At 42.4% G+C, this 24,366-nt stretch overlaps 2 protein-coding genes and 1 long non-coding RNA gene across 11 annotated transcripts; 2 read left to right on the top strand and 1 right to left on the bottom strand.

The window, feature by feature from the left end:
- Positions 1 to 71: 71 nt before the first annotated feature.
- On the top strand, positions 72 to 2,555 carry LOC130521230 (ribonuclease inhibitor-like; the record flags this gene model as incomplete). The annotated part of the gene is made up of 6 exons (XM_057024849.1): positions 72 to 287; positions 485 to 658; positions 864 to 1,037; positions 1,144 to 1,317; positions 1,585 to 1,757; positions 1,978 to 2,555. Coding segments are annotated over 5 exons (814 nt in total), but the record flags the coding sequence as incomplete, so codon positions are not given.
- Positions 2,556 to 9,044: 6,489 nt separating this feature from the next.
- On the top strand, positions 9,045 to 17,910 carry LOC130521231 (NACHT, LRR and PYD domains-containing protein 14-like). Of its 9 annotated transcripts, none has more exons than XM_057024850.1 (9): positions 9,045 to 9,198; positions 11,020 to 11,136; positions 11,587 to 11,720; positions 11,818 to 13,639; positions 13,946 to 14,119; positions 14,319 to 14,492; positions 14,675 to 14,848; positions 17,188 to 17,361; positions 17,480 to 17,910. In XM_057024850.1, the coding sequence occupies exons 2-9, from the start codon at positions 11,024 to 11,026 to the stop codon at positions 17,676 to 17,678; spliced, it is 2,964 nt and encodes a 987-aa protein (XP_056880830.1). In that variant the 5' UTR covers positions 9,045 to 9,198; positions 11,020 to 11,023; the 3' UTR covers positions 17,679 to 17,910. The 9 variants fall into 9 exon arrangements, with proteins under 9 accessions (XP_056880830.1, XP_056880834.1, XP_056880835.1 ...); XM_057024851.1 differs by having other exon boundaries at positions 9,054 to 9,198; positions 11,023 to 11,136; XM_057024852.1 differs by lacking the exon at positions 9,045 to 9,198 and adding an exon at positions 9,444 to 9,461 and having other exon boundaries at positions 11,023 to 11,136.
- A 2,993-nt stretch (positions 17,911 to 20,903) lies between these two features.
- Positions 20,904 to 22,463, bottom strand: LOC130521232 (uncharacterized). The gene is made up of 3 exons (XR_008949235.1): positions 22,354 to 22,463; positions 21,202 to 21,967; positions 20,904 to 21,095 (listed from the first exon to the last, which is right to left on the bottom strand). It is a non-coding gene; the product is annotated as an uncharacterized LOC130521232 (long non-coding RNA).
- Positions 22,464 to 24,366: the final 1,903 nt, after the last annotated feature.

Here is a 24,366-nt window from a genome sequence, read left to right as displayed (position 1 = left end):
AATGTACAAAATCATTATTTTTTTGGTCGACAGACTCGTTTTCAGCAGATTGTCACAAACTCACTATGAAGTTGTGGCCTCATATTAACGCGTTTAATCTCTTCTTTATTTAGATTGAGCAGCTGCAGTTTAACAGAGATCAGCTGTGGTTCTCTGGCCTCAGCTCTGAAGTCCAACCCCTCCCATCTGAGAGAACTGGACCTGAGCTACAACAAGCTGCAGGATTCAGGAGTGAAGCTGCTCTGTTCTGGACTGGAGAGTCCAAACTGTAAACTAGAGACTCTCAGGTCAGTTGATGGCTTGGTCCAGTCTTTCTTTCACTCATTTGGAACTAAAACAGTTTCCACTGTTATGTTTGAGCACAGAGAGAATGAGGTCTTTTTTGGCATTTCCAAAACTGTTCACCATTCTAGGTGTTTCAGGATATTTATATGTAACTCCAAAAAAACACTGAACAAATCTTTCCTTTATCATTTTTATTTAGATTGTGTGGCTGCAGTTTAACAGGGATCAGTTGTGATTCTCTGGCCTCAGCTCTGAAGTCCAACCCCTCCCATCTGAGACTACTGGACCTGAGTCAGAACCACCTGCAGGATTCAGGAGTGAAGCTGCTCTGTTCTGGACTGGAGAGTCCAAACTGTAAACTGGTGACTCTCAGGTCAATTTGCATTGATTTAATGTTTCCATCTCACAGATAGAATCAGTTAATTTCATGTCCCTTTAAAGAAAATCTTATACACAGAGTTGTTTCTTTCATTTATTAAATGAACAATTCAGGAGTATTTCACATATGTTTATACACAGTATTAACTGCAAAGAAAATACATAATAAATCTGATCATAAATGTATTTATTTTATTTAGATTGCAAGACTGCAGTTTATCAGGGATCAGCTGTGGTTCTCTGGCCTCAGCTCTGAAGTCCAACCCCTCCCATCTGAGACAACTTAACCTGAGTGAGAACAAGCTGCAGGATTCAGGAGTGAAGCTGCTCTGTTCTGGACTGGAGAGTCCAAACTGTAAACTGGTGATTCTCAGGTCAGGTTTTTTCTAAGTACAGAGAGAATAAAACAAACTTTCTTTTAAAAAAGTATTAAATTAAAAAAATCAAATGGTAGCTGAAATCTTTTCCTTTTTTTTTAAGTTTAAGACGCTGCAGTTTATCCGAGATCAGTTGTGGTTCTCTGGCCTCAGCTCTGAAGTCCAACCCCTCCCACCTGAGAATTTTAATCCTGAGTGAGAACAAGCTGCAGAATTCAGGAGTGAAGCTGCTCTGTTCTGGACTGGAGAGTCCAAACTGTAAACTGGAGACTCTCAGGTCAGGTCATGGATTTGTAGTCTGTCTTTTATTCATTTTAAACAGGTTTCATTCTGTTTGTCTGAGTCAAGATGGAATCAGGTCGCTTATTTCTCATTTTAAAGAAATTGTGTCTGTTTTGCTTTTCAAACATTTTTTAAACTTACAATTCATGAGGAATCACACACACACACACACACATATATATATATATATATAATATAACATTAAAGCAAACACTGAATACATTTGATGAATATTAACACGTTTCATCTCTTCTTTATTTAGATTACGGGAGTGCAGTTTATCAGAGATCAGCTGTGGTTCTCTGGCCTCAGCTCTGAAGTCCAACCCCTCCATCTGAGAGAACTGGACCTGAGTGACAACAAGCTGCAGGATTCAGGAGTGAAGCTGCTCTGTTCTGGACTGGAGAGTCCAAACTGTAAACTGGAGACTCTCAGGTCATGGCTTTATACAGTCTGTCTTCATTCCTTTAAAACAGTTTTATTGTCTTTCATCATTTTCTGTCTCACAGATAGAATCTCGATTTTTAAAATCTCTTTTCCAAACATTAATTTAATTCATAGTTCAGGGCATTTTCAAACCTTTTTTGTGTAACTGTACAGCAAAATTTGAAAACATCAGATTATAATCAATGCATTATATTTCTACTTTATTTAGATTGTGGAGCTGCAGCTTAACAAAGATCAGCTGTGATTCTCTGGCCTCAGCTCTGAAGTCCAACCCCTCCCATCTGAGAGAACTGGACCTGAATGTGAACCATACAGGATTCAGGAGTGAAGCTTCTGTCTGATCTTGTGAAAAGTCCAAACTATAAACTGGAGACTCTACTCAAATCAAGTTATGGGAGTGAGAGCTCTTCTTTCTGTTGGCAGGATCTCTGGCAGTAGGCCACTTGTGCCATGAATATCTAGTCACAAAATTGTATAATTGTATTTCCATAAAGGTTTGTTATATGAAATCATTGTCTTGATTCTGGAGTTAAGAGCCAAATATACCCATGAAAGATGGAAAAAAAGAGCTCAAGCCACAATCTCCTACACATATATCGGACTATTGTATTTACAGCTTTTTGCATTTAAGGAATTGTGTCATTAAATTAAAGCTACCCTAATAGTTAGTGCAACACAAGCGCAACCTCACATATTAGTCTGGATATTCGGTCAACATTGTATCCTGTGGAGTTTTTAATGCTATATGTGGCTCTAAACTAATTTAAATAAAAGGGTGCACAACAAGCCAGGACTGCTGCTGCTTGTATGTAGCATACTTTATCTTTATTTTTGCCACAGACACTTTTATCTTTGTCACAGATCTCAAATCAGTCTGTTGAAACCCCCATATCTTAGTCATAGTTGTTCCTCTACTGAAGTCATCATAGAAGATGTTTAAAATTTAATCTCTCGGCCAAATACCGGTTTAGCAAGGAACTGAGGAGAGCTAAATCTGTGTATTCGGAGAAACTTCAGCAGCAGTTTACTGCTAACGACTCTGCTTCTGTGTGGAGAGGCCTGAGGCAGATCACCGACTACAGGCCTCAGGCTTCAAAGGGTCAGGACGACAAAGCCCTTTGTCAGAGTCTGTCCCTCCACTATGCCCGCTTTGACACCTCGTCAGCCATGCCCAACACCTCCCCTCCCCCCAGTGTCACTGCCCCCATGGACCTTACTCCATCAAAGGCAGTCCCCTCCTCCTCCCCCCCTCCACTCACCATCAGTCCCCCCCCCCATCACTTACCACCAGTTCCCCCCTCCTCACCCCCTTCATTCACCATCAGTGAACAGGATGTGCGCAGGCAGTTCGCCAGGCTGAACCCGCGCAAGGCCCCTGGCCCGGACGGCGTGTCTCCTTCCACCCTGAGGCACTGCGCAGAGGAGCTGACTCCTGTCTTCACAGACATCTTCAACTCCTCCCTGGAGTCGTGCCAGGTGCCAGCCTGCCTCAAAACCTCAACCATCGTCCCTGTCCCCAAGAAGCCACGGATCACTGGGCTTAACGACTACAGACCTGTGGCGCTCACCTCTGTAGTCATGAAGTCCTTAGAGCGCCTGATCCTGCCACACCTCAAGTCCATCACCACCCCCCTCCTGGATCCACTGCAGTTCGCCTACAGAGCTAACAGATCTGTGGACGACGCGGTCAACCTGGCCCTTCACTCCATCCTGCAGCATCTGGACTCCCCGGGAACCTACGCGAGGATCCTGTTCGTGGACTTCAGCTCTGCATTCAACACCATCCGCCCCGCTCTGCTACAGGACAAGCTGTCCCAGCTTAGTGTGCCTGACTCCCTCTGCAGGTGGATCACTCACTCCTGACGGATCGGAGGCAGTACGTGCGGCTGGGGAAGACTGTCTCGGACTCTGTCACCATCAGCACCGGATCACCCCAGGGCTGTGTACTTTCCCCCCTCCTCTTCTCCCTGTATACAAACTGCTGCACCTCAAGCCACCAGTGTCAAACTGATCAAGTTTGCGGATGACACCACCCTCATCGGGCTCATCTCCAATGGCGATGAGACTGCCTACAGGGGGAGGTGGCTCGACTGGTGTCCTGGTGCGGACACAACAACCTGCAGCTGAACGCTCAGAAAACAGTGGAGATGATTGTGGACTTCAGGAAAGTTACAGCCCCTTTGCCCCCCCCTTGCCCTCATGGACTCCCCCATCACCATCACGGACTCCTTCCGCTTCCTGGGCACCACCATCACCCGGACCTTAAGTGGGAGCCACCCATCAGCTCCCTCATCAAGAAGGCCCAGCAAAGGATGTTCTTCCTACGGAAGCTGAGGAAGCTCAAACTGCCTCCCAGGATGTTGGCGCAGTTTTATACGGCCATCATCGAGTCCATCCTCACCTCCTCCATCACCGTGTGGTTTGCTGGTGCCACCGCCAGGGACAGACTGAGGCTGCAGCGCGTCGTGCGTGCTGCCGAGAAGGTGATCGGCTGCAGGCTTCCATCCATCCAGGACCTGTATATCTCCAGGACCCGGAGGTGTGCAGGTCGGATCACGGCCGACCCTTCCCACCCTGGTCACGGACTGTTTTCCCCCCTCCCCTCAGGCAGGAGACTACGGTCCATTCGGACCAGAACCTCCCGCTACACAAACAGCTTCTTCCCCTCTGCCATCAGGCTGCTGAACACCAAGTGACTTATCACTTAAGCACCATGTACAGCAGCCAGTCGGACTCACGAACAATACATTACTCCTCATGGACCTGCACTATTTCTTACCACTCACTATTTATGTATATACTGTATATAAGTCTTATTTTATTTTATTTATCTATTCTCTAGTGTGGTGTTGATGTCTAGTGTTATGTTGAATGTCGCAGCGGCACACCATGACAAATTCCTAGTTTGTGTAATACTGTGTATTACATGAACAATGGCAATAAACCTTCTTCTGATTCTGTATTTAAATCTCCATTATCTCATATTTTGTTCTTCTCTTTGTCATAGATGGTACTTAGCTGTCTGCTTATTTTTGTGTGAATTAAATATTTTTAAAAGACAATTATTAAAGTCAAGTTAAAATACTCACCTCTAGATCTTTTATGTCAGCTGAGTCAGTAGTAATCAGGCTATATTAAATCTAATTTCATCTCAGCAACAGTCTGATTGATTACTTGCACAATCAAGGTTTCCTAACTGAAAGACTAATCAGTGGGTGGCCTTCAAGCTGATTATTATTAAATATGTAGAGCAACTCTTTATGAACCACATTAAGATTGACCTCAGTGTGGATCCAGACCAGTATAGCTACTGGAACAAGTGCTCTCTGTCTGACACAGTTTCATCTGTCACCCACACAACTCTCACCCTCCTGGAGAGTAGGGATTCTACTGTCAGGCTGTTCTTCCTGCAATCCAGTGCTGTCTAATCATGCTGCTTTTAAATGCTTATTTATTGTCTTGAAGTCGTTTCTGAACTCTCAGTGAGCGTATGTAGTCTTCCATTGACAAAGCAGTGCTGATGGGACCAACAGGCTAGATGATTCTGTTGTATCCAACTGGTACCCTACATTGTCGTAAGCATCTAGTGATCTTTTGCCTTACATATGTCTCGGTACGAATGTCTCAGAATTGCTGCTGTGTTGGTGTCACTTCTCCTGATCAGTAAACTTCATTGCAATACAAGTCACCTGAGTCTCCTGTGTGTCCATTCCACAACTTGCAGACTTTCCACAACAGGGAGGTGCAAGACCACCTTCAGAACACTGCCAAGATACCCTTGAGCAAGGTACCAAACTCCCAAATGCTCTCATAGGGCCCTGTAACAACCTGTCGAGTCATTAAGGGAGCATCCTCTCCTCTGCTGAACTCCCCTCCCCTAAACATTTGGAAATATTTTGTCTGTTAGAGTTAACTCACTTGTTCTGCAAAGTGCATTAAGCACCTTATGATAAATGTTTTATTCCATACTGTATGTGTAGTTGTATTTAATATACACAAATTAACAAATTTTCTTACTTTATTAGTGGATTTTGCTGTTCCTGTGGAACAAATGTCAAATTAAACATACGTATTTCACCCTGTTCCAACAAGTTGATGAGGGCGACAAAAGAACTTTGAAATCGGTATTCCTATAAAGATTCTTGCACACAGACTGTTGAACGTGAAGCTTCTTTATTATTTGCAATTATCTCACCCAGCATTCAGGATGGTGAGAGACAGAAGATCCATTACAAAGACAAAGGTTGAGCTTTTAGTAAGTGCAAGCTCTTCTTTCATGGATGTGTGCAGTGGTTGTTGAACCAGTCCATCGGGCAGCAGTGGCTTATTGATTCAAGTCTCCAACACAAGTGAGCTGGTGAGGTGCCAGTTCACCTCCTGGGCACTGCCAAGGTGCCCCCTCCCTAATGCTGCTACTCAGGTTGCCCCCTGCTACTTGCATGTGTTTAATGTATATCCTGTGGAAACACTAGTGTGTGTCACGTGGCAAATAAATGCTTTCTTATCCCACACATCAAAAACATAACGAAGGTAGGTTTTTACCACCTGAAGAATATAGCCAGAGTCCGCCCGTTTCTCTCTCAGGCCAGCACGGAGGTGCTGATGCACGCTTTTATCTCTTGTCGTCTAGATTATTGTAATGCCCTGCTCTCTGGTCTTCCCAAAAAGACCATCTCTAACCTACAATTATTACACAACTCAGCTGCACGGGTGCTGACGAGGACCAGAGGGCGGGGGCACATCACACCGGTTTTAGAATCGCTGCATTGGCTACCTGTGCGTTTCAGGATCGATTTTAAGGTTCTTTTATTAGTTTTTAAATGTCTTAATGGTCTTGGCCCGACTTATTTATCCAACCTGCTTTTATTCTATCAACCCTCGCGGACTCTGAGGTCCTCCGGCACCGGCCTTTTAACCATTCCACAAGTAAGCTCTAAAACGCACGGGGAAGCGGCCTTCAGTTATTATGGTCCCCGACTGTGGAACAGCCTGCCGGAGAACCTCAGGGCCGCAGAGACTGTTGAGATTTTTGAAAAGAGGCTCAAGACACACCTTTTTAATCAGGTCTTTAATTGTTTTTCCGATTATTTTTAATTTCTTTAATGTTCTCATGCTTTTTTATGTCTTATCCTTATTTTACTTGATACTTTTACTGTTTTACTCCCTCAGTTCTTAGTTTCTCAGTTTTTAGCTTTTACACCTTTTATCCCATTTACTGTTTTAGTCCTTCAGTTTTTAGCTCCAGTGTTTCCTCATGGTGTTTCCTCATGGGGGCCTGCCAGGCTGAGAGATGTTTCCGGTCTACCGCTGGGGGTGCTGTCCCGTTATCGACTCTGGCCTGGGTGGTTAGGGGGCTCTGTGCCTTGGTGTGGAGCCTCCGATCTGTCCGGGTGAGGGTGGTCTTTGTGGCGGTACCACCTGTGGTCACGGACCGTGACCTCCCTCGGCCTGGTGGGCCTCCAAAGGTGGCGTCTCCTTCGCCTCAGGTCTCGGTGCCCAGCCATGTCTCAGCTTGTCTCAGCTTTGTGTGTGTGGGTGTGTGTTTGAGTGTACATATGCATGTGTGTGTGTATATCTGTGTGTGTCCTTTTTTCTTGATTCTCTTGTTTCTCTTTGTTGTTTTTATGCTTTGTGGGGCACTTTGCGCTACCCAGTGTATGAAAAGTGCCATATAAATAAAGATTGAATTGAATTTAATTTAATTTCTTCTGCTCCACCCAACAGACAAAAGTAGTCAATCCTGAGCAACTAATGACACAGACAGCACCAAACAGGTCCAGCTCTCACTTAATGGTGTCAAAAAAAAAAAAAAAACTTTCCAGACAGCATTGTGCATCTGACGATTTGTTCTGTCGTCTTCTCAAAAGCACATCAGAAAGCTTAAAATCCCACTGAATCTGTGCAGCAAAGACAAATAAATCAGTCATCTGGATGTGTACATCAGCACAACACATGGCATCCTTGTCATATTCATCATGCTGTTTTTATTATGTGGTTATTGTGGGTGTAAAGAAATTCAAATGATTGCTATGTACATGTTTTGACAGTTTTGCTCTGACAAGCTATTCAAAGGATGGAAAAATGCTGATGTTGTCATTAGCCAGTTACCTGGCCCTCCAAGGTGAGTTTAACATCTGACTGGTTAAAGAAACAGCCCCATTTTTCATGTAGTAGCACTGCTGATGTAGCACTGCTGATTCTGAAGCCTTGGGCAGATTAGATTGACGTGCAAACACAGAGGCTGAAATCTGATTAAATCTGATGAAATGTGCACGGCGCCCTCTCCTGGCAACTATGAGTACAGCGCTAACAAAGTAACAAGAAACGGTGCCATGAAGTGTTCATTTAAATGACCTTTTACTGCAAAATTAAATAAAATAAATATTTGTAGGGTGTCAATTTTTATAAACATGAACTTACTTCGTGTAATGAACTTTTAAAATATTTAAATGACAAAATAATTCCTGTACATTTACTGTTTTAATCCTTTAACCTCTAGGATTTTAATGTTTTTAGCATCCATTTACCACTTACACCTTCCAACATCTATAAATGTGTGTGTTTTACAGCTCCTTTTGTTACGATACATGGTGGTAGCGGACCCGAACGCAGGCCAGGACCCAGTGGTGGGGAGGTCAAAGGCTTTATTTACAGGGAAGGGCACACATTAACAGAAACAGTCCTCCTGGACCGGCGAGGACTCGGGAGTCCGGCGCAACACGCTCGCCTCACGAACGCGCCCCGAGACACTGAGGGCAGAGGCAGTCCTCCTAGACTGCAGGAAAACCGGGAGCACGGGAATAGGAGCGGCCCTCCAGGGCAACAGGAACAGGAGCCAACACCAACGAACCCACACAAGCTCCCACACACGACCAACAAACACACTCCCTACACGAACAGACACCCCGGCCCTGACAGGCAGGCACAACCTGCTTAAATAGGCAGCAAGACGTAAACTGCCTACAGGTGCGCCCGCCTGCAGTGCCAGCTGCACCCAATTGTGCTCAACACCACATCCTGCAGGCCAAAGACAGACACAAACCAGAAATCCCAACACCTTTGTCTTTAAATTGACCGATTTAATATTTACGAGTAATGTAAAGTTTTATTTTTGTTGCACAATCCCAAGTTTAGTTTATTTAAATTAATTTAGGTCTGTTTGCCGTTTGTCCCGAGGAACACAACTGTTTGAATCTTGAAATCATCCCAGATGATTTTACACTGAAGAAAATGCACATGACTGCTAATGAAGTGACGTCAGGCTGTAAAAGTGAAAGTAAACATGTTCGACAAAGCAGGATGTGAGGAGACTGAAACCCGATGATTGGAACGAAACGTTTTAAGGGGGGGGGGGCTGTTTAAAAAAAGTTAAAGTACAGAGAACGTTGTGGATTATTGAGGATTAAACTTCCAGCTGTGCAAACCCAAAGTAAGAAAACTGAGTGTGATATTGTGTTTATTATTCAAATCATTCTCTCTTGCTCCTGGTTACGCGCACGCAGCGACCGGCGGAAACGGTTTGGAATGCTCTTTTCTCACGATTTGTTTTACGTCGTGTGTGAAATGTTTTTAAAGGAATGCTCATCCAAAATGGAACCAAAAGGCAGGCAGGAAGGAAGGCAGGCAGGCGCGTTTCTCTGACATTTCTTTTTCTTCTTCAAAAATTGTGAGAGTCTTCGTGGGATGATAAATGTAAGAATATGTAAATATACAGGAAGAGCTTTTGTCCTTTTTGCTACGGAGCTATTACCTGCCTCTAAATCTTTTTAACAGTTGTTTCTATTCCCTCAAAACTCAACTCCACTGGGATCAGCCGACCACAATTTGTGTTTATCTGCTGCCAACATATCAAATTGTCTTAAAGAGGGAGAATGTACGGACAAAAGGAGGTTATAGACTGGATTGAGGAATCTGTTTCATGCCAACAGGAGTGTTATGACTGCATGGACTGGGGCAGGTTCAAAGAATCTGGTGATGATGATCTGGATGAGCTGACATTTGTTCATATTTTGCAGAGACATGATGATCCCTCTTAAACATGTCAGAATCTACTCCGAACAATAAACCATGGGTGAATAAGTCAGTAAGGGCCTGTATACAGAGGAAAAGATGTGCTTTTAAACTGGGAATACCCCCAGACTTTCATGTGGCCCCCAATGAGTTGAAATTTTAAATTAGAAAAACAAAACAGAAATATAAGTCAAAAGTTAAAGAAAACTTTAAGAAAGTTAAAGAACCTTGGTTCAGCTTGGTCCTGTGTGAAAACCAGAGAAGGAGTTCAGAACCAACAAATAGCCACTATATTTCCTTTAGAAGTTTTTAGGTCTGACGCAGAGTTGGCCAATGCTTCTAACTGGAACTCCATCCCATATTAAAAGACAATCAGCATTTTAGGGTTAGGGTGGCTGGGATGCTGTTTCTGTCTTCAAAAGGACTAACAGGACTACAAGTCACAGCCTGGACAATATCTGTGGCTCTTTACTCAATTCCTACACAAGAAAATACTGAGTCAAATATTCCATCACATTTTCCCATCAGATTTTAAAGACTTTAGATCTGTTGTTCTTGCCTCAGTTTTAATGATGAACTTTACAGTAGTATACAGTAGACACAGGAAATGCAAAGCAAATGCCCAGCAGGTGAAAATCCTCACAGCAAACACAGTGAAACCACTGTGGCAAAACAAAAAGAATCTCTTTTTAACAAGGAGGTTGGATCAAAGAAACTCACACTGCTGCAACAAGGTACACAATTTCCACACAGCCACAAGAACAGGCAGACGGAAACCAGGAGGGCAAAAGAAGGACAAGTGGTTGGAGATCCAAGCAAGTTTGACAACAGGAAATCAGTCCAGGAGGTCGTGCTGAAGAGTCTTGCTATGATAAGATACGGAGAACAATGTGGGAGTGAGTGTGTGGATGGCAGGAGTCTTTATAATGAGCCAGTCTGACTGAAAGGAAGTCAGTTTAGTTTTCTAGATGAGATGGGTGTGGCTGGCAGAGGCCTTCAAGTTTAAATGGGAGTACTGCAGGAGTTGAGCATAATGAAAGAACTGTGAAAATATCAAGCTTCACAGACATTTTTGCCACTGTCAAAGATGTGTTTTAGTGCCCAGACTTTGAGTTGGAGAGTTTGTGAGGGTCGATCTTCCTGTTGTCCTTGTCTGACTCAGGGTTTCAGATTTTTGTACATCAGAAATATGGTGATTTTAATTAATTCAAATCAATTAATTAATTGCAATCTGTTTCAGCAGAATGGAGGAGGAGGACAGAGCAGAGTCTGCAGTGTCCAGCTGTGTGTCTATGAAGAGTAACAGGTCCAAACATGAACCTCCAAACCTCAGAGATGAAGATGAACCTCCAAACCCGTCAGTCAGAAATCTGAGAGTGATGTTGTGTTTGTATATGACAACTGTTAGTTACATGAACATCAGCTGGTTGTGAGTTTACATCTGCAGACGTTTTGTTCAACAGTTAAACGACACGAGTTATTTTAAGTTTATGTCCACATTTCTTTCACATCTGGATTCTATGAGTTAGTGTTTTTACAGATGTTGCTTAGCACCAACCCTGTGATCTGCGTTCTCATTCATGGAGTTTCGTACTGATAAAATTATAATGAATGCACAGTTATATAGTTATCTTTTTAGTATTTTCATAATGATTATTAAAATTTTAAAAGAAAACAAGAATTGTATTCTTTTAGATGAAAACATGAATTTAGACAGAACAGTTAAAATAATATTGAAGTGTTGATTTATTTTTTATTCAAGCAATTATCTATAAATTCATGGAGTAATAAAGAAATGTTCTGACAGTGACAGCAAGGAGTCCAGCTTCTTATCCTGGGACCAGTCTACTTCACCAGGGGAGTCCTCTTGTGCAGAATCTGAAAACAGATCCACAACCAGATCTGGACTGAAGACAAAAGCTCAAATGAAGACTGGACAAAGTAAAGTTGTTCACTGTAAAAATAACGTGATGTCATGAATTGTTAGTGATGTTGATGACTAGAAATGAGGAAAATCTATTTCTTTTTCTGATTTTAGTAAATGAGCTGCAAGAAGTTTTAGAAGGACATAAGATCAGTCTGAAGAGAAGAAGTGAACATGTGACTGAAGGAACTAATGAAGCAGGAAGTGGAACCCTGCTGAGCAGGATCTACACTGAGCTCTACATCACTGAGGGACAAAGTGAGGAGGTGAATACACAACATGAAGTGAGACAGCTTGAGATAACCTCCAAGAACGTCCAGGACACTCCAATCAGGTGCCACCAAATCTTCAACATCTTATGTGAGCAACAGAAACACATCAGAGTGGTTCTGACAAACGGTGTCGCTGGCATTGGAAAAACCTTCTCAGTGCAAAAGTTCACTCTGGACTGGGCAGAAGGTTTGGAGAACCAAGACATCAGCCTGCTGGTTCTGCTCTCATTCAGGGAGCTGAACTTGATCAAAGATGAGCAGCACAGTCTTCTCTCACTGCTTCATGTTTTCCATCCAACATTACAGAAGATCAGAGCAGAGGATCTGGCTGCCTATAAACTTCTGCTCATCTTTGATGGCCTGGATGAAAGCAGACTTTCTCTGAATTTCAACAAAGAACAGGTCATCTCTGATGTCACACAGGTGTCATCAGCCAGCGTGCTCCTGGTCAACCTCATCCAGGGGAACCTTCTTCCCTCAGCTCTCATCTGGATAACCTCCCGTCCTGCAGCAGCCAATCAGATTCCTCCATCTTGCGTTGACAGGATAACAGAAATACGCGGCTTCACTGACACCCAGAAGGAGGAGTACTTCAGGAGGAGGTTCAGAGATGAAGATCTGTCCAAGAGAATCATCTCACACATCAAGGACTCCAGGAGCCTCCACATCATGTGTCTGATCCCAGTGTTCTGCTGGATCACTGCTACAGTTCTGGAGCACATGTCGACCACAGAGCAGAGAGGAGAGCTGCCCAAAACCCTGACTGACCTGTACTCACACTTCCTGCTGGTTCAGACCAAGAGGAAGAAGCAGAAGTATGGAGGACACAAAGGACCAGAGGAACTGACTGAGCCTGACAAAGAAGTCCTTCTGAAGTTGGGGCGGCTAGCGTTTGAACATCTGGAGGATGGAAACATCCTGTTCTACCAAAATGACCTGGAGCAGTGCGGTCTGGACGTCTCAGAGGTGTCGGTGTACTCAGGAGTTTGTACAGAGATCTTCAGAAGAGAGACTGTGATCTTCCAGAAATCAGTCTACTGCTTTGTTCATCTGAGCATTCAGGAGTTTCTGGCTGCAGTCTACATGTTCCACTGTTACACCAGCAAGAACACAGAGGTTATAGATTCTTTCATAAAATACTCAAAACCGAACAAATCTTCTCACTTTGCATGGTTGTTTCAAAGATATGATCCAATCCAATCTGTAGATGACTTTCTGAGCAGAGTCATGAAAAAATCACTTCAAAGCCCAAATGGCCACCTGGACCTGTTTGTTCGCTTCCTTCATGGTCTCTCTCTGGAGTCCAATCAGAGAATCTTGGGAGGCCTTTTGAATCAGATAGACAACAATCCAGAAACCATCCAGAAGGTCATCAACAACCTGAAGGAGATGAGCAGTGAGCAAATCTCTCCAGACAGAAGCATCAACATCTTCCACTGTCTGATGGAGATGAATGATCATTCAGTACATCAGGAGATCCAAGAGCTCCTCAAGTCAGAGAAGAAATCAAGGTGGAGACTGTCAGAGATCCAGTGTTCTGCTCTGGCCTACCTGCTGCAGATGTCAGAGGAGGTTCTGGATGAGCTGAACCTGAAGGAGTACAACACATCAGAGGAGGGACGACGTAGACTGATTCCAGCTGTGAGGAACTGCAGGAAAGCTGAGTAAGTCCAGATGTGATGGAAATCATGATTATATCTTTGATCTGCTTGAAATGAATAATTGTGGAAACATTGCGGAGCATTAAAGTTAAATATCACCCAAGTGTTTTAAATGAACTCCTTAAGTAGTTAAAAACTGCAATACATCGCCGAAAGAAAAGCATCTATTTTGTTTGAAAGGTTAAAATAGAAATCCATCAGAAAACACAGACAGGGACAATTTTGACTCTACAGCACATAAGTTATGATTGTGTGTCCCTTTACCTTAAAGTTTAAAATGTACAAAATCATTATTTTTTTGGTCGACAGACTCGTTTTCAGCAGATTGTCACAAACTCACTTTGACGTTGTGGCCTCAGCTCTGAAGTCCAACCCCTCCCATCTGAGAGAACTTAACCTCAGTGAGAACAAGCTGCAGGATTCAGGAGTGAAGCTGCTCTGTTCTGGACTGGAGAGTCCAAACTGTAAACTAGAGACTCTCAGGTCAGTTGATGGCTTGGTCCAGTCTTTCTTTCACTCATTTGAAACTAAAACAGTTTCCACTGTTATGTTTGAGCACAGAGAGAATGAGGTCTTTTTTGGCATTTCCAAAACTGTTCACCATTCTAGGTGTTTCAGGCATATTTATATGTAACTCCAAAGAAAACACTGAACAAATCTTTCCTTAATCATTTTTATTTAGATTGTGTGGCTGCAGTTTATCAGAGATCAGCTGTGATTCTCTGGCCTCAGCTCTGAAGTCCAACCCCTCCCATCTGAGACTACTGGACATGAGTCAGAACCACCTGCAGGATTCAGGAGTGAAGCTGATCTGTAATTTTTTGCAGAATCTAAACTGTAAACTGAAGATTCTCAGGTCAGGTTTTTTCTAAGTACAGAGAAAATCATTTATTTTCTTAAAAAAATAAAACAAAATTTCTTTAAAAAAAGTATTAAATTAACAAATTAGCATGGATTTACATGATTATCTCTAATGACAAAACAAACACTGAACACATCTGATCATAGCTGAAATTTTAATTTTTTCCTTTTTTAAAGTTTAAGACGCTGCAGTTTATCAGAGATCAGCTGTGGTTCTCTGGCCTCAGCTCTGAAGTCCAACACCTCCCATCTGAGAGAACTGAACCTGAGTCGCAACCAGCTCCAGGATTCAGGAGTGAAGCTGCTCTGTTCTGGACTGGAGAGTCCAAACTGTAAACTGAAGACTCTCAGGTCAGTTCATGGATTTCTACAATTTGTGTTTCATTCATTTGAATCTAAATCAGTTTTTATTCTTTTGTGTGAGCACACTTAGAAATAGTCAATTACAGTTCCACAGAACAGTTATTGTCACTTGGGTGAACAGGAAGTGCTGTGCACCTCTGCAGGTTAGTCATTTGGGACAGGGGCCATGGGCTGGAACCCAGGACCTCTACTTTGGCCCATACCTCTTCCAGTGCCCACCAGATACTGTAGCCTCCGTCCTCAACAACAGAAAACAGCAGACACCTGACAGGTTAGGCTGGACCACCCTCAATTTGATGAGGAAGCAGACAGGTTGGAGCAGCAGGTACCATAGTGCTCTCCTGAACTGGTTTCTCCTTGGACACATGGAATTTGGATAGATACTCATGGACCGAATCAGATTGAGCCTTACTGATACAGGAATAACTTTCTTTTTGAAGGGAAAGGGGTCAGTGAATATAGGTCCCAGTTGTCTTGATTCTACTTGGAGAGGAATGTCTTGGATGGACAGCCAGACCTTCTGACCAACCCAATACACAGTGGATTGAGGAAAGTCTCCTGGTGGCAGAGATGGAACAGTGTTTTAGTGCCTTTAAGGGGAGTGTACGGGCCTAAGATGAGGTTTGAATGAAGCATAGGATGAAGGTTTGGCTGCATGGAAGGAAGCCTCTTTTTCTTGAAAAGGGAAAATAGGAGGCTGCAGTCCACAGGCACACTGGAACATTGATGACCTGCCACCATGCCCATGTGCTGTGGGTGTCTATAACAACTGCTGGGATCAGGTGAAGGGGTTCCAGGAAACCATGCAACTAAGAGCAGTCTCCATCTCTTGGTTGAGAAGTCCTGTGACAAAGTTTTTGGAAATCTGGGAGCAGATTGTGGCTGCAGAAAACTGGCGAGATGAGACGATTTGTGCTCACAGCAAACTGGACATGCTGTACAAAAGCTGTTAAAGTCCTCATCATTGGTGAGCCACCATAAGGGCTGGAGGAGCACATCCTTAGTAATCTGAATCCCAGGATGACTGGTAAGATGAGAAGGAGCCTATTGCAGCACCTCAGAATGGACAGTTTCAGGGGCAAATAGGAGTTTCACCAAACATGTGCTATGACCAGGTCACGCACCCTGTCCCCAATCTCCCAGAACTAGCAGACTCGCCTGAAATTGGTGAGACAGAACATCTGGTATGATATTACGAGAACCAGGAAGGTAGGAAAGAACAAGGTCAAACTTGATGAAGAACAGAAACCATTGGGCCTGATGTGAATTCAGTCGTATGGCTGATATTTGGATATTTTTCAAGTTCTTGTGATTAATTCACACCTGAAATGGAACCTCAGGGCCTTCCAGGCAATCACACACCACTCCCCCTGGAGGTTAGCCAGAAGCTCCCAGTTCTCTCTGTCATAATTCCTCTCTACAGGGGAATGGCATGTGGAGAAGAAAGCACAGGGATAAAGTTTTGGACAGGACATCCCCAACTCACATATCAGTCTTCAAAATCTACCACCAACTTTCAACATCTGAGAACTGCAGGATTTGGACTGATGTGAAGTGAGCCTTGAGAGTCCCAAATGCCTTGTCTGCAGAAGGGCTCCAACGAAAGTAGTCTTTGAAGAGTTTAGCGTGGTCGAGGGTGCTGCCACGGAGCTGTGATTTTGGATGAACTGCCGATAGACGTTTGCAAACCCCAGAAACCACTGCGGATGTTTTCTTGAGACATATACGGGTCATGAGAAAGAGAAGAGACCTTTTTTGGGTCCATCTGGAGACTGTTCTCAGCTATGATATAAAAAGGAAGGTAGTAGGAATTGCAGAGATCGAGCTTGTTAAAGGATGCTGAATGGAGGAGCTTAAAAGCAGTAGAAATGAGTCAGAGAGGGTAGTCCCTCTCATTTCTGTAGTCCCTAATCGCTTTTATCTCTGGTACTGAAAGACAAGACAGATGTTTCATCGTCTTCTAGGGAAGAAAGGGGAGGCAGTGAGGTGGCCTCGGGCCTTGTTGAATACCTCCCTAAAGTCATTAGGAACCCCATTGATGGTGGGACTCATGCTGGCAGGAGGACTCATGGACTGGGTCTATTGCTGGCAATTGTACTGTATTGGATTATAACTGGACCCACTTGACCCACAAACTGCAGAGGTGAAGATGGCAGCAAACTTTTGAACAATGTCCACAATTAAGGTTCCACAGAACTGTGTTGATATAGAGACACAGTCCCAAGGAAGGGGAATCAGGCAGATGTTTAAATGTAACTGATGCAACTGCAAAACAAACATTGGATAACTTTGATTATAATTAAATGTTTCAATTATTCTTGATTTAGTCTTAGATTTTGCAGTTTATCAGAGATCAGCTGTGGTTCTCTGGCCTCAGCTCTGAAGTCCAACCTCTCCCATCTGAGAGAACTGGACCTGAGTGAGAACCAGCTGCAGGATTCAGGAGTGAAGCTGCTCTGTTCTGGACTGGAGAGGCCAAACTGTAAACTGGAGACTCTCAGGTCAGTTCATGGATTTGTGCAGTCTGTCTTTTATTACTAATTTGAAACTAAAACAGTGTTCGTTATTATGCCCGAGCACAGACAGAATAGTTTATTTCTTGTCTTCTTTTCTTGTTAGTTTGAGAGGGTGCGGTTTATCAGAGATCAGCTGTGATTCTCTGGCCTCAGCGCTGAAGTCCAACCCCTCCCATCTGAAAGAACTCAACCTGGGTCAGAACCACCTGCAGGATTCAGGAGTTGCAATTTTGTCAGATCTTGTGACAAGCCCAAGCTATAAACTGGAGACTCTGGGGTCTCTGTTTGATCCTGTTTTTTAATCTCTCAAGCTGTGACAGCAGAATGTTGATAGGCGTTAGGATTGGCTCTGAAGAGAGAAGAGACACCCGATTATATCATCTTGTTCTAATTGTTATGACAGTTGTGGTCAATGTAAATTATGTAAATAAATCTGTATCACAGGTCGAAACAATTCTGATTCATCAAACCATCCTTCCATTAAAGTGTTTCTCTTATTCAAACGGTAATCAAATAAACATTTTAGCACACAGACTGTTGAACGTGAAGCTTCTTTATTATTTGCAATTATCTCACCCAGCATTCAGGATGGTGAGAGACAGAAGATCCATGACAAAGACAAAGGTAGTGCATTTAGTTTCTGGGCATCCACCTCTTAGCAACCCTGTTATCACATTTTAATAATAGAAATACAATACAAAAACGCAATATATTACAATAGAAGATGTACCATTACAGAAAGAGGTATTTCAGATATTTAGGGTGAATACCATTTTTACTAAAGTAAGAAACCCAGTTCAGACAACTCCAAACCTTTTCAATACGGACAGATCAATAGTGTTCCATGTCTCTGCATCAGGCTGGAGGAGTTGTTGAAATGTGGATGGTCGAAGAGGGAGAAAAATAATTATTTGTGATCTTGAAATATATTCTTCAAGTCCACAAGACAAGTGAGCTGGTGAGGTGCCAGTTCACCTCCTGGGCACTGACGAGGTGCACTGTTGTGGACTTACCAGGAGTGAGCTTGAACGCCTCTGTACTCGCTGCATCCAAGATACGCAGAGTGGATACGGCGATGTTACGCACCGATAAAGGGGGAAAGTTAGGATAAGAGGCCAAAAACAGCACAATTCCAACCAGTTGTTGAACCAGTCCATCGGGCAGCAGTGGCTTATTGATTCAAGTCTCCAACACAAGTGAGCTGGTGAGGTGCCAGTTCACCTCCTGGGCACTGCCAAGGTGCCCCCTCCCCAATGCTGCAATCAGGTTGCCCCCTGCTACTTGCATGTTTTTTAATGTAAATCCTCTGTATACACTAGTGTGTGTCACGTGGCAAATAAATGCTTTTTCTTCTTCTCCACCCAGCAGACCAAAGCCAATCCTGAGCAACTAATCTTAGAGTCACTGCAAAACAATAAATTATGATCCCTTCCAAAATTTTAACTCCTCACTTAATGGTGTAAAAAAAAACAACTTTCCAGACAGCATTGTGCAGCCGATGATTTGTTCTGTCGTCTTCTCAAAAGCACATCAGAAAGCTCAAAATCCCACTGAATCTGTGCAGCAAAGACAAATAAATCAGTCATCTGGATGTGTACATCAGCACAACACATGGCATCCTTGTCATATTCATCATGCTGTTTTTATTATGTGGTTATTGTGGGTGTGAAGAAATTCAAATGATTGCTATGTACATGTTTTGACAGTTTTGCTCTGACAAGCTATTCAAAGGATGGAAAAATGCTGATGTTGTCATTAGCCAGCTACCTGGCCCTCCAAGGTGAGTTTGAAATCTGACTGGTTAAAAAAAAAGCCCCATTGTTCATGTAGTAGCACTGCGGATGTAGCACTGCTGATTCTGAAGCCTTGGGCAGATTAGATTGACTTGCAAACACACAGAGGCTGAAATCTGATTAAATCTGGTGAAATGTGCACGGCGCCCTCTCCTGACAACTATGAGTACAGCGCTTTAAAATTACCTTTTTATAACCATGAACTTACTTCTTTCAATGCGTAATGAACCTTTAAAACATTTAAATGACAACTGATTTTTTTCTTTTTTCTGCGTGCTTTTGATGTTGTGCTGTAAATTTCCCCGTGTGGGACAAATAAAGGATCTGAATCTGAATCTGAATTCATGTACATTTACTGTTTTAATCCTTTACATTTTAATGTTTTTAGCATCTATTTACCACTTACACCTTCAAACATTTATAAATGTGTTTTACTGCTCCTTTGTCTTTAAATTGACCTATAATGTTTATGAGTTGTGTATAGTTTTATTTTTGTTGCACAATTCCAAGTTTAGTTTAAATTAATTTATTGCTGTTTGCTGGTTGTCCCGAGGAACACAACTGTTTGAACCTTGAAATCACCCACGATGTTTTTGAACTGAAAAAAATGCACATAACTGCTGATGAAGTAACGTCCGGCTGTAAAAGTGAAAGTGAAAATGTTCAAGAAAACAATCCGCAGGACGCGAGCAGACTGAAACAGGGTGATTGGAGAGAAACATTTTAGATGTGGGGAAAACTGTTTTAAAAAAGTTGAGATACAGAGAAAGTTGTGGATTATTGAGGATTAAACTTCCAGCTGTGCAAATCCGACCAGTCAATGGAAACGCCTGTAAACATCAGCGATGAAGCTGGACCCTTAAACACAAAGTAAGAAAACTGAGTGTGATATTGTGTTTATTATTCAAATCATTCTCTCTTGCTCCTGGTTATGCGCACGCAGCGACCGGCGGAAAAGGTTTGGGATGCTCTTTTCTCACGATTTGTTTTACGTTGTGTGGGAAATGTTTTTAAAGAAATGCTCATCCAAAACGGAACCAAAAGGCAGGAAGGAAGGAAGGCAGGCAGGCAGGCGCGTTTCTCTTACATTTCTTTTTCTTCAATAATTCTGAGAGTCTTCGTGGGATAATAAATGTAAGAATATGTAAATATACAGTGTAGATGTGCGTGACCAATAAAGAGTCTCGGTGTGGAACGATGGTACTTTATTATAGCTCCAACTTGAGGCACCCTCAACATACGTTCTGCGGGCTAACGTAAAACTCCCGGCGTCCTGTGTGGTCGACACGTGATACGCGACTGCTGTAACCATGGCAAACGCCATACAGTCTACATACAGGAAGAGCTTTAGTCCCTTTTGCTACGTAGCTATTACCTGCCTCTAATTTTTTTTAACAGTTTTTATTCCCTCAAAACTCAACTCCACTGGGATCAGCCGACCACAATTTGTGTTTATCTGCTGCCAATATATTTTTTTAACTAGCTGAACACAGACGGTAAACCTGAACAATGTCTGATCAGTGTTGCTCCCCTGAAGGGGTGCCTACTTTCACCACTTTTATTCATTGTGTACGAAAATATGTGTCAGACCAACTATGAAAATGGAACAATAATAAAATATGCAGATGATTCTGTCACTGTGAGTCTGCTTCAGGGCCACGAAAGAAGCCATGGCCTAAAAGGTGTCCTGGGACAATAATTGATTATGAACGCAACTGAAGGAAAACTGGGAAGTTGTGAGATGATCCAATTTTATTGTGCCGTTACTGAATGTATTTTATAATTGACTCCAGTCATGAAGTTGCCCAGTAAGCTGATCCATGAGTCCCAGCTGACTGTCAGCACTGTGTACCAGACACCTACAGCAGATAGCCATGACCATTTTAAATGGCATTGCAAGTTCTCACCAAAAACACCTGTTATTTCCTGAAAAATAAAAGAAAATCCCATTGTCTTTCAAAACATTTTGTGCCATTTCAGTCACTAACACAAGCATCAATACAGATTTAGTTCTTATTTCCTAATGACTTACTCATGTACGCTGACTTCTCCTCATTGGAGATCACAACTGTATCATTCACAATCTTGATGATGGCATTATTAAGGTGGGTGAAGAGGACAAACAGGATTGGGCTCAGTGCACATCCTTGGGACACACTGGGGTGATGGTGGAGGTTGGCAATTCATCAACATGCCAGACTGGGAGTGATGGTCAGGAGGTCCAATGTCCAGTTGCAGACAGTAGAGGTCAGGCTGAGGTTGTAAAGTTTGGAGACCAAGTTGGTGAGGAGGACCATGTTCAAGCCTGAGCAGAAGTCCAGAAGAGCAGCCTGACATAGATGTTGGGTTTCTCCAGGGCAGAGTGCAGGGCAATGCTGAAAGCTTCCACTATTGACCCGTTGGCTCAATAAAGGGCTGGTGCTGGTTCAGACAAGACAAGTGAATCTGGACAAAAAGGGATTTGTTTCTAAAAGTGCAAATTGTGAGATGAAATGTCTGAAACAAGTAATGATAGGAACTGTCATTTCTATGTTACACTACATAATATGCATATTACAATTGTCAAGTTATTTTTGGGGTGAAGGTTTCCTTTTCTCTCTCAGGTTTATTTGCCCTTATTTTCCAACTTGAAAGGAATTGCAAGATTGAAGGTTGACTAGGATTTCACTCAGAGGCAACAGTCTGGGTTTCTGTTTTCTTTTTTCCTTCATTATAATTTTTCCATCAGGGTGACTTTAGTTTACAGACAGACAGCCCAAGATCACAACAGGTAGCCCAGTGGCCACTAGGTGAAAAACCTTGAAATAGAAAAGAGAAATATAAACATATGAAATTGTTTGACAAGAAATGAACATGTTTAAGAATTCACAGACATATTACACATAAAACCCAATAGTCATAAATATAAATGTGCAAACTCGCAATAATGTAACCAAGGAAGTAGGCTACAGCATAATTTCATTAAGACAACCAGGGTTAATTGTGTTTTAGTTGCTACAAACTACAACAATATACCCGTTTGGGCCTGCGCCTCTCACTGAACACCAACATCCTAATTGTAAACAGTGCTGTTTGTGAAAGTGAACATTCTATCTCAACAATCAGAGCAGTCACAATACAGTATTAGGTCTTTCTTCCAACACACTGAAATTTAAGGCTTAAAACAAATTAAAAGGGTGCTTACCAGCTGTCCCTCCAGATCTTGCGAGCAAACACCTCGAGAATTGTCTCATTGCTTTTCTAGCTTGGGAATGAGGACAATTGGAAACATCTCGCAGGTGTGGAAGGCACGCCTCTGCGTGGTGACGTCACACACCTTTCCCTATTCTACTTGCAATTACACGTACCCACCACCAGGAACCACTAAAGTGCCAAGCAATTAACAAGGGTATGGCTTTACAACAATACTTTTGTTGGTGAAGCAAGAATTGACAGAGGCCCAATTAGTTAAAAGCCTTGAAACAGTCTACATAAAGCTGTCAACATTTTCATGTTGTTTGAGGGATGCACTCTTATCTCATGAAAACAAACTTTTCCATTGTTAAGGACATATTTGTTGGTGATTTAATAATAATAGTGAAATCTACATGCCAAATAGCTGTAAAAGAATTTCTACAAAAAGTCCTATAATGTAAATATCTGAAATGGATGTGATAAAAAACCCATTGCAGCACAGCAGACACACAGGCACTAATGCAGTCTACAGTAGACACGGGGAAATGCAAAGCAAATGCCCAGCAGGTGAAACTCCGCACAGCAAACACAGTGAAACCACTGTGGCAAAACAAAAAGAGTCTCTTTTTAACAAGGAGGTTGGATCAAAGAAACTCACACGGCTTGCATGAACGAGTCTTGCTATGATAAGATATGGAGAACAATGTGGGAGTGAGTGTGTGGATGGCAGGAGTCTTTATAATGAGCCAGTCTGACTGAAAGGAAGTCAGTTTAGTTTTCTAGATGAGATGGGTGTGGCTGGCAGAGGCCTTCAAGTTCAAATGGGAGTACTGCAGGAGTTGAGCATAATGAAAGAACTGTGAAAATATCAAGCTTCACAGACATTTTTGTCACTGTCAAAGATGTGTTTTAGTGCCCAGACTTTGAGTTGGAGAGTTTGTGAGGGTGGATCTTCCTGTTGTCCTTGTCTGACTCAGGGTTTCAGATTTTTGTACATCAGAAATATGGTGATTTTAATTAATTCAAATCAAATAATTACTGAATTAATTGCAATCTGTTTCAGCAGAATGGAGGAGGAGGACAGAGCAGAGTCTGCAGTGTCCAGCTGTGTGTCTATGAAGAGTAACAGGTCCAAACATCAACCTCCAGACCTCAGAGATGAAGATGAACCTCCAAACCCAAAGTCAGAAGTCTGAGAGTGATGTTGTGTTTGTATATGACAACTGTTAGTTACATGAACATCAGCTGGTTGTGAGTTTACATCTGCAGACGTTTTGTTCAACAGTTAAATGACACGAGTTATTTTAAGTTTATGTCCACATGTCTTTCACATCTGGATTCTATGAGTTAGTGTTTTTACAGATGTTGCTTAGCACCAACCCTGTGATCTGCGTTCTCATTCATGGAGTTTCGTCCGATAAAATTATAATGAATGCACAGTTATATACACTGTTAGAAAAAGACCGTCGTTTTTACAGGAAAACGCTGGCAGCTGGGGTTACCAGAGAATTCCTGTTAAAAAACCAACAGGACAGTAGATAAATTTACAAAGAAAATATGTAAATGGTTTTACAGTGAATGCCAAGGCTGAACTGTTAATTCTACAAAAAAAATCTATCAATTTCATGGATCATTGTTGTATATAAATAGATCATTTCCTGTACTTTTTACATGTAACTACTTATTATGCGTCAATAAATTGTAAAATTAACGTGGAACTACCAGGCAAAAAACGATTTAAACTGGTAGAACAACAGTAAAACTTTGCATGTTAAATGGAGCTGTTCTGTATATTATACATACAAGCTACTCATTATATGCAGTAGTTGTATGTTTTAATAATCAGTTTAAAATGATTAGAACTACACCAAAAAAATGCAAACATACATCATGATAAAAGACAAGAGAATATCACTTTTAGGAAATTTATTGAACAGCCATTGTGATTAGTTGCAAACAATTAGATTCATTTTTTCAACATATAGAGCATGCAAAGACGTTGGGGTCCAGGGTTGTGTTGCTG

Source organism: Takifugu flavidus, unplaced genomic scaffold (genome assembly GCF_003711565.1).
Source record: "Takifugu flavidus isolate HTHZ2018 unplaced genomic scaffold, ASM371156v2 ctg808, whole genome shotgun sequence".
Classification (NCBI taxonomy): domain Eukaryota; kingdom Metazoa; phylum Chordata; class Actinopteri; order Tetraodontiformes; family Tetraodontidae; genus Takifugu; species Takifugu flavidus.
Note: the sequence above shows the minus strand (reverse complement) of the source record. Positions and strands in the feature narration are given on the sequence as shown.

Excerpts from the sequence above, each read along its gene's own strand:
- LOC130521231 (XM_057024850.1), top strand. The coding sequence starts at position 11,024 with ATGGAGGAGGAGGACAGAGCAGAGTCTGCAGTGTCCAGCTGTGTGTCT. Across the intron at positions 14,493-14,674 it reads TGTAAACTGAAGATTCTCAG|TTTAAGACGCTGCAGTTTAT; the intron begins GTCAGGTTTTTT and ends CCTTTTTTAAAG. Across the intron at positions 17,362-17,479 it reads TGTAAACTGGAGACTCTCAG|TTTGAGAGGGTGCGGTTTAT; the intron begins GTCAGTTCATGG and ends TTTTCTTGTTAG.